Genomic DNA, 9008 nt, shown 5'->3' with positions numbered 1-9008 from the left:
TTTGTAACTAGCAAGTTAGAAGTGAAGAGACGGGCCTACCCTACTCCGAAGCTTGAGGCTATCATCCTGAAGGGGTAGTGGGAAAACCCCAAACTTGTGGTGAAGGTATTGCATGGACTCCCAAATTTGTACCTGGCTTCAGAAGTCTTAGGCCTACCTGGCCGTCTGGAGGCCTGAGTCCTTTCATTTGTGAGATCTGACCTAATTTGGGCAGTTGGTATGAAAGGCATCCAGTCTCCAAACTGAACAGAGAAATGTAAAAAGGTGGATTTTTTGTGATACTCGATTATTTATTTATGATCCATTCACAAGCTCAAACCTTACACTGAACTTCAGACTTAACTAACTGCCTAGACCACCTCCCTTCTTTCTCAGTTACCCAGGAAAGACCTCAGACTTAGTAATCAAAATTGAGTTCTTGTGGGAGGGGAGAGGGAGCACTAGAACTGATGGTGATTATACAACTCATTTAAAGTTATTTAACCAAAAATAATAATAAGTTATTTAACCAGGAGGGGCGGGTGTTGAAAATGTTCTAAAACTGATTGTGCTGATGATTGTACAACTCTTTTTGATATGATTGAACTATTGAATTGTGTGGTATGTGAATTAAGTGCCAATGAATGGTTTAAAAATTTTGAGGGCTGATTTTCCCCCTCTGTACTGTCTGCTCCTGTAAAGATGCAGAGCCTTAGAAACCTGGCATGGGGTTGCTGAGTTGGAATTGACTCAGTGGCAGTGGGTTTGGTCTATGAAGTCTAGCCAGCCTAATCCCACCCCATCTCCCCAGGATCCACCATCTCCGTAAACGCCTCAACAAGCTACCTCGTGTCTGAAGAAAAATCACCCCTAATCTTTCTCTTTTCTTCATCCCCATAGCTAGCATGTCAGCAGGTCTTGTGCAACCTCCCAAATGTGAATGCCCTGCTCCTCTCCATCACTGCCCCTGAGATCCACTCCCCTCCTCTCTCTCCTGGTCCCTGGAACAGCCTCCTCGGTGGTCTCTCTGCTTCCTCGCTTCCTTCCCTGTGGTCCATGCTCCACACAGCAATTTTAAAAGGTTTCTAAATATCAGCTCGTTTTGCTGCTTAGAACTTACCAGGGACTTTTTATTTAACGTAAAATCCAAACTTCTGACCATGCCCCTTGCCTTCCTGACCAGTGTCATCTCAGACACTTTCCCCCTTGTCTGCCTTGCTCTAGGGACACTGGTCTACTCTCTGATCCTTCAGTAGGCCCTGCTCCTATCTGACTCAGAGCCTTGGACTTGCAATTCCCTCTTCCTAGAACATACTTTCCTTGGCTCTTCATTGAGGCCTTCATGTCTCAGCTCAGCTGTTAGCTCAGACAGATGCCCTCTTACTTGAAGTGTAGGATGTCCTGATCCCCACCATTTAGTTACATTCTGTTGTGTTACTTAACATTCCACGGAGTGCTGATCACCATGGGAAGTTGTTTAGTCTTGCTTATCTAGCTCTACCACTAGAATGTAAGTTCCTTGATGATAGGGACTCTGTCCGTGTTGTTTTTTAATTGCTATGCCCTCAATGCCCAGCATTGTAGGTCATTCATAAATACTTGGGTTTATGGATCAACTGAATGAGAAGCATGGTGTACAGAAGAGGTGCCCCAGAACAATGAAACAAGCGTGAAATGGGCATTTGACTTTGAAGAATGAATGAGAGTGAATGAGTACCACCCCAAGTATAACTGACATGTAGCAAATAGGTGGATTTCTTAAATTCATTTTAGTAGAATAATTCAAGACTTTACATTGTAAAAACAAATATGCTTAAATTGGAGTGCTAAGTCATTTCATGTGCTTTTTGCCTCCTGTTTTATTGTGCAGTTTCTGGACCCACAAAGCTGCAGGAACTCCAACGTGGACTAAAGCCACTCTGACAAGGTAGTGCCTCCTTCTGCAGTTTTATCTGGGCCATCTAGGTAATGCCTTCTGCCAAAGTCCTTCCCAGGCCTCTCCTCTGACGTCCCTGAGCCCACAGGACTATAAGATGCCAGTGAGAGATGAAGAGAGGCACCAATTTCCCCCTTGAAGGACTGATCCTGAGCGCTTCTACAGACATTGGGCCAGCTTTACCAAGGTAGCTCTGTGCACAGCCTGGTGGAATCACCACAGAGCTAGGGAAAACTCTTCCCACAGCACAGGAGTGGTCAGCCTTGAAGCGCTGGGCACTCAGACACAGTTCTCTGGAGGGCAGGTTGACAGCAGTTAACCAAAGCAGTTGACCAAAGTTTTAGCCATTGACCTGCTCTGACCCAGCTCTCTTCTGAGAGTTTATTTGTAAAGAAGAAACAAAAATGTGTGAAAAGATGGATGTACACGGGTGTTCATCGCAACATTGAATATAATAGTATAAAGTTGATATACTATCCTATGTGTACAACTGAAGCTGGGTTAAAAGTAATCAAGATCCGAAACGAAAAAGCAAAAGCTCATGGCTCGGGAATAAATTAAGTTTAAAATAATGAAAGTTTAAAAATAAATAATCAAGATCCATCTTATATAAAAATCAAGCTGTGAGTGCCAAATTTAAAATAGTGAAAAATGTTTTCTCTGGGTATTGAAAAAAAGGTTGTGTGGGAAACAGAAAGATTTCTCCCAACTGGCCTCCCCCAGATATATGCCAAACCAACTGCTTGCTACACGGGGCAAATGACTACACTTGGAGGTCAACAAAAGTAGGTCAGAGGTTATCCTCCCTAAGGGTTATCAGCCATCCAGAGCAATCACATTGTATAGTCTGTCCCACCTTAAGTAGGGCCCACTCCTATCTGATAAGGATAGTAGAAGATTGTTTCCCTGGAGAGCCCAGGGAGGTCAAGCCCACCAAGTTTAGGCCGCCATCATGAATCTAGGGTCCATCCATTCTTGTCACATGTATACCTTAGTCCCTCCCCTTCCTTTCATGTGTATACCCCTAGCTCATCCCCTTCCTGTTAACGCTTATGCCCATTGTATACCCCCCTCCTATTGCTTGTATTGCCTATTGTACAACCCCTTCCTGTGACGTATGTCTTTACCTGTAATTAGGAGGCATGCACACCCCAAAGATATATAAGCCTTGATTAGCAATAAATCGCTCTCTCCTGCTCTCTCCCCTGCCCTCTCGGCCCATGCTGTGTGCCAACCTGGCTGATGAGATCATGGCCATCCAGGAGGTGAGCATGCTACCATGACATGTGTCTGACTTCTTTATTTTACTCTCTCTCCTATCTCTCTTTATGACTTTATTATAATCTTTTTATATCTCAACGGTACAATTGTGCTTATTGAACCTGTGATTAGTTGTGGGGGGCTGGCTTTCCCCACAGGATTTTTTTTCCCCTTCATAACCTTTACAAATACCCCAAAAAAGCTAATCAATTATTTTAAGTCAGCAAAAAATGTACATTCATTTGCAAGTAATGGAATCATGAGTGACTTCTCTGTTTTCTATAAATATTTTACGAAAGGTATTTTGTAATCAAGTCAAAAAGTAGAAGCTTCTTGAAAATAAAGCCTCGAAAAATGAAGCAGGATCATGCGTTTTCCACCTCTTTGGCTATTTCAGGTCAACCCCATGGTTACTCCACACGGTTCCAAAGAAGCTTCCTATTTGCTACCTCTGAACAAGGAGGACTGGGAAGGACAAGGCATTCCTGACTTTGTCTATGGGCAAGAGGAACTCCTGGCCAGAGAGATTCAATGGCCCAGGCATGCATCTGGCATGCTGGGGGCTCTGCCACCGTCTCGCTTCGATTCTGCCATCTGCTCTGCCTGGAGACAGCGGATGGAGCTGGGCCTGTTTCGTTACCACCTGGGGGAACTGCAGACCCAAATTCTTCCCGGGGCTGTGGGGTTTGTGGCTCAGCTGAATGTAGAGCGAGGGGTACAGAGAAGACGTCCCCAGAGCATCCAGAGCGTGAGGCAGCCATTTGACCCGGGACAGTTTAACTTCAACAAGATCCAACCAGGAGAAATTCTCTTCCGTTTGCACCGGAAGCCCAATCCAGCCAGTGCTCTCCAACAAGAGGACATCCTGGTGATGATCAATGTCAGTCCCCTGGAGTGGGGCCATGTGCTGCTGGTGCCTGAGCCTGCCCAGGCACTACCCCAGTGCCTGCTGCCAGGCGTACTGCGGGCTGGGGTCGAAGCTGTGCTGCTGAGCCTACACCCAGGCTTCCGTGTCGGCTTCAACAGCCTGGGTGGCTTGGCCTCAGTGAACCACCTGCATTTGCATGGCTATTACCTGGCCCACAGACTGCCCGTAGAGGGGGCACCAAGCAAGCCCCTAGACCCTAGTGGCCATCTGCACCTGCTCCAGGCCCTCCCAGCCCCTGGCTTCCTCTATCATACTAGCGGCCCAGGACCTGACTTAGAAGCCTTGGTAAACAGGGTATGCCGAGCCACTGACTACCTGACTGAACATGACATTGCACATAACTTGTTTGTGACCCGGGGAGCCCCACCTGGGAAGAGCTCACCTTCCTCAGTCCTCACGGGGGTCCGAGTCATTCTCTGGGCCCGGAAGTCCAGCTTTGGGATAAAGGAAAACCAGGCTTTCAATGTTGCACTCTGTGAGTTGGCTGGGCACCTCCCTGTCAAAACATCCCAGGACTTCACCAGTCTGACTGAGGCAGCTGCTCTGACCCTTATCCAAGACTGTCTTCTGCCACCAGCCCAGGCAGAGGAAGTCCAGGTGGCCCTGGTGGCCCTGGTGACCCAGGAGGAGCAGTAATCATTCAACTGTGCTCGCTTCAGCAGCACATGCACTAAAACTGGAAGGATACAGAGAAGATTAGCGTGGCCCCTGTGCAAGGACGACACGCAAATTTGTGAAGCGCTCCATATTTTTCTAATAAAACTACTTAATAAACCAAAGAATAAAACCTTGAAATAAAGTTAACAAATTACCCTTATTTTTATTGTGTTTTTTTTAATCATTTTATTGGGGGCTCCTACAACTCTTACCACAATCCATACATACATCCATTGTGTTATGCACATTTGTACATTTGTTGCCATCATTCTCAAAACATTTGCTTTCTACTTGAGCCCTTGGTACCAGCTCCTCATTTTTTGCCCTCCCTTCCCGTCCCCCCTCCCTCATGAAGTATTTTGTCATGTCTTACACTGTCTGATGTTGCCCTTCACCCACTTTTCTGTTGACCGTCCCCCAGGGAGGAGGTTATATGTAGATCCTTATAATTGGTTCCCCCTTTCTACCCCACTCTCCCTTCACACTCCTGGTATCGCCATTCTCTCCACTGGTCCTGAAGGGTTCATCTGTCCTGGATTCCCTATTTCCAGTCCTATCAGTACCAGTGTACATCCTCTGGTCTATCTGGATTTGTAACGTAGAATTGGGATCATGATAGTGGAGGGGAGGAAGCCTTTAAGAACTAGAGGGAAGTTGTTTGTTTCATCTTTGCTACCCTGCACCCTGACTGGCTCGTCACCTCCCTGCAGCCCTTCTGTAAGGGGATGTCCAGTTGCCTACAGATGGGCTTTGGATCTCCACTCCACACTCCCCGCCTCATTCACAATGATATGATTTTGGTGTCCTTGATACCTGATCCCATCGAGACCTCATGATCGCACAGGCTGATGTGCTTCTTCCATGTGGGCTTTGTTGCTTCTGAGCTAGATAGCCAATTGTTTACCTTCCAGCCTTTAAGACCCCAGACGCCATCTCTTTTGATAGCCGGGAACCATCAGCTTTCTTCACATTTGCTTATACACCCACTTTGTTTTCAGCGATCCTTTAAGAAAGGTGAGTATCATGGAATGCCAGTTTAATCGAACAAAGTATTCTTGCATTGAGGGAGTACTTGAGTGGAGGCCCGATGTCTATCTGCTACCTTAATACTAGACCTATAAATAAATGCACATAGATCTATTTCCCCATCATTATATATAAATATATTTACATATGTACATGCCTGTATTTAGACCTCTATAAATGCCCTTTGTCTCCTAGCTCTCTATTTCCTTTTACTTTCCTCTTGTCCCACTATCATGCTCAGCCTTCATTTGGGTTTCAGTAATTCTCGGTTACATTGTCCTTGATCAAACCCTAATAGGCCTACTATACCCTTCTGGCTACTGATTTTGGATCTCTTGTTGTTCCCTTGTCCCTGGGTTTGTTAACACAACTTCCTTTCCCCCACCTTCCCCTCTCCCATGGAACTCTGTTGGTCCTGTTGTTTTCTCCTCCAGATTGTTTATCTTGCCTATCTTATCTAGATAGACCTGCAGAGATAATAATATGCACAAAAACAAGACAGAGCAAAACAAAGCAACAAAAGAAAATACAACAAACCAATGACAAAAACCTGAAAAACTTGTAAATAATTCAAGGTCTGTTTGTTTTCCAGTCTGATGGGGTGCCACTCCCTGCCCCCAAAGTCTATTTTTGGTGCTCCTTCAGGACTTCCTTGTTCTGTTCCGTTGCTGTTCTGTTGCACGCCCTTAATGTTTTGCCTCGGTGTGGTGGGTTCAGACCAGGCATAATTCCCACACTGTGTCTCCAGTGTTAGCCCCTGTAGGGCTATGGGCCAGTGGGGGATGTCGTGTCTCATAGTGGGGCCAGCCATATGGTCCTCTCTGTGGATTGGCTGCTCTGAGCAGGAATATTCTCCTCAAGGCTTGGTGGGCCAGGATGTGCTCCATTCTCTCTTCCTCCCCCTTACCCTTAGTTTTATCTACTTCTCTCCTTTCTCCTTCTTTTGCCCCAGAGATGTCACACCTATTGTTAAGAAGAAAGGGTATAAAAATGAAAAGCCTAACTTACTATCCTAAGTTATTGCCTCCCATGCATGTGAAAGTTGGACATTGAATAAGGAAGACCAAAGAAAAACCGATGCATTTCAACTCTCGTGCTGGCGAAGAACACTGAAAGTACCATGACCTGCCAAAAGGAAAAAAATCTGTCTCGGAAGAAGTACAGCCAGAATGCTCCTTAGAGGCAAGGATGGCAAGACTTCCTTTCATGTACTATGGACATGTCAGGAGAAGCCAGTCCCTGCGGAAGGGTACCATGCTTGGTCAAGTAGAGGGGAGCAAAACAAGTCCCTCGAGATGAATTTACAAAGTGGCTGCAACATGGGCTCGGACAGAAGAACAATTGTAACTTTAGTGCCTGCAAGTTTTTGCATAAACCATCTTGGTAGGTTGGGGGTGGTTTGTGAATATCATTTTTTTGTGATGGCAGATTTAAGATAACTGTGTGGCTGCGTAATTTTGTTTCCTGCTCAGGAAAAATGCTGCAGAAACTGTTGTGATGTTGAACACAGCTTACAAGAACAGTGCTATGGGAAAAACTCAAGTGTACAAGTGGTTTTCTCGTTTCAAAAAAGGTGAAATGTCGATTGATGACAAACCTCATCTGGACGTCCGTCGACTCCCCAAAAGGATGAAAATGTTGACTCGTGCAGAGGTTCTGAAAAGATCACGCTACAGTGTGTGGCAAAATATGACTTGTGGCAGACTGGGGACTGGTTTTGCTACACGACAATGTACCTGCTCACCCAGCCATCTCAATGCAGCAGTTTTTGGCAAAAAACAGTATGCCTCTCTTGCCCCTCTCACCACACTCACCTGACCTCTCTCTGTGTGACTTCTTTTTGTTTCCACGAATGAAGCGGGACATGAAAGGACAGTGATTTGACAACGTAGAAGAGGTGAAGAAAAAAACAATGGAGGTGCTGTCAGCCACCCAGATGAGTTTGAAAAATGTTTCCAAGAATGAAATCACAGATTTGACAAATATATTAAGTGTAATGGTGAGTACTTTGAAGGTGACAAGGTTGTTTTGTTTTTTAAAAAATGAGTTAAATATATAGCTTTTGGGGAAAAAATTCTGGGTTTTTGTGTGTAGCCCCTCGTATATCATTTCATAGTTCAACTATCAGGTATACTTTAAATCCTCTGTACACTACTTATAATACCTAGAATATGTAAATGCTACAAAAATAGCATCTTAAGGGATTGCTTTGGCCACTTAATTGCTTAAGAGCCTTTTTCCGCCCTATATGTGATGCGTTGGACCGCCCCACCCCAATTCGAAGCCCACAGGAATGGAGGGCCAACTGTACATAGTCCAACAGCATCACTTTATTTGATTTGCTTGCTCTCTAAAAGGACTGGAAATGATCATTGCCTCAAAGGAAATTTGATGTCCAAGGTGATGAGCCCAAATTTCTAGATTTTCCCAATCTCTCTCTCAGACTGAAGTTCACAGGAAATCCTTCCTTGGCCCAAATAAGTTTTTCTATAAAAATAAAAAAGCCAAGGGGAGGGGTGGTTCTTAATGCTGGGTACTTCTGAGCCGTTTAGAATTTGTGGGTCTTTAAGAGCATTTGGACAGAAGCTTTTCCGGGTTTAAGTACCGGACATCTACTGTCAGTAAAGGAAGCAGGGCTTGGGCAGGGTGGGCAGTAGGACTGCACCACTCTTGCCCGCTGAGGCTGAGAGCTTCTTGATGTTGTTAGATGCTGTTGTCTGTTCCAATTCACAGTGATCCCATGCCCAACCAAACTAAACACTGCCTGGTCCTGTACCATCCTCACAATTGTTCTTATGTGTGAGCCCATCAATAACAGCCACGAGGCCAGTCCAGCTTGTCTAAGGTCTTCCTCTCTTTCACTGTCCCCTCCTTCACCAAGCATGATGCCTTTCCCCAGCGACTCTGCTCTCCTGATAATATGTCAAAAGTTAAGTGAGAAGAAATCTCGTCATCCTTACTCTTAAGGATCATTCTAGCTGTACTTCTTTTTTTCAATTTTATTTTTTTAAATCATTTTATTGGGGGCTCATACAACTCTTATCACAATCCATCCATCCATCGTGTGTCAGGCACATTTGTACATTTGATGCCCTCGTCATTCTCAAAACATTTGCTTTCTAACTAGCTGTACTCCTTATAACATGGATTTGTTTATTATTTTGGCAGTCCACGATATTCTCCAGCACCATAATTCAAAAGCATCCATTTTTTCTACAATCT

General features: G+C 45.0%; 1 protein-coding gene and 1 non-coding gene across 6 annotated transcripts in view; both read left to right on the top strand.

The window, feature by feature from the left end:
- Positions 1-4920, top strand: part of GDPGP1 (GDP-D-glucose phosphorylase 1) — an 11420-nt gene extending 6500 nt beyond the window's left edge. Inside the window, exons 2-5 of one of the 5 annotated variants that reach the window (XM_045286386.1) lie at positions 1850-1906; positions 2004-2102; positions 3163-3180; positions 3573-4920. In XM_045286386.1, the coding sequence (XP_045142321.1) occupies positions 3166-3180; positions 3573-4739 (1182 nt within the window). In that variant the 5' untranslated portion in view covers positions 1850-1906; positions 2004-2102; positions 3163-3165 and the 3' untranslated portion in view covers positions 4740-4920. Of the gene's footprint in view, positions 1-1849; positions 2103-3162; positions 3181-3572 lie in introns of all 5 variants that reach the window. The other 4 variants (XM_045286387.1, XM_045286384.1, XM_045286388.1 and 1 more) reach the window with 4 other exon arrangements.
- LOC115868161 lies at positions 4750-4856 on the top strand. Its single transcript, XR_004045448.1, has one exon. It is a non-coding gene; the product is annotated as a U6 spliceosomal RNA (small nuclear RNA).
- Positions 4921-9008: the final 4088 nt, after the last annotated feature.

This window comes from Echinops telfairi, unplaced genomic scaffold, assembly GCF_000313985.2.
Source record: "Echinops telfairi isolate 266 unplaced genomic scaffold, ASM31398v2 ScPeMD7_7;HRSCAF=31, whole genome shotgun sequence".
NCBI lineage: Eukaryota > Metazoa > Chordata > Mammalia > Afrosoricida > Tenrecidae > Echinops > Echinops telfairi.
This window is presented reverse-complemented; position numbering and strand designations above follow the sequence as displayed.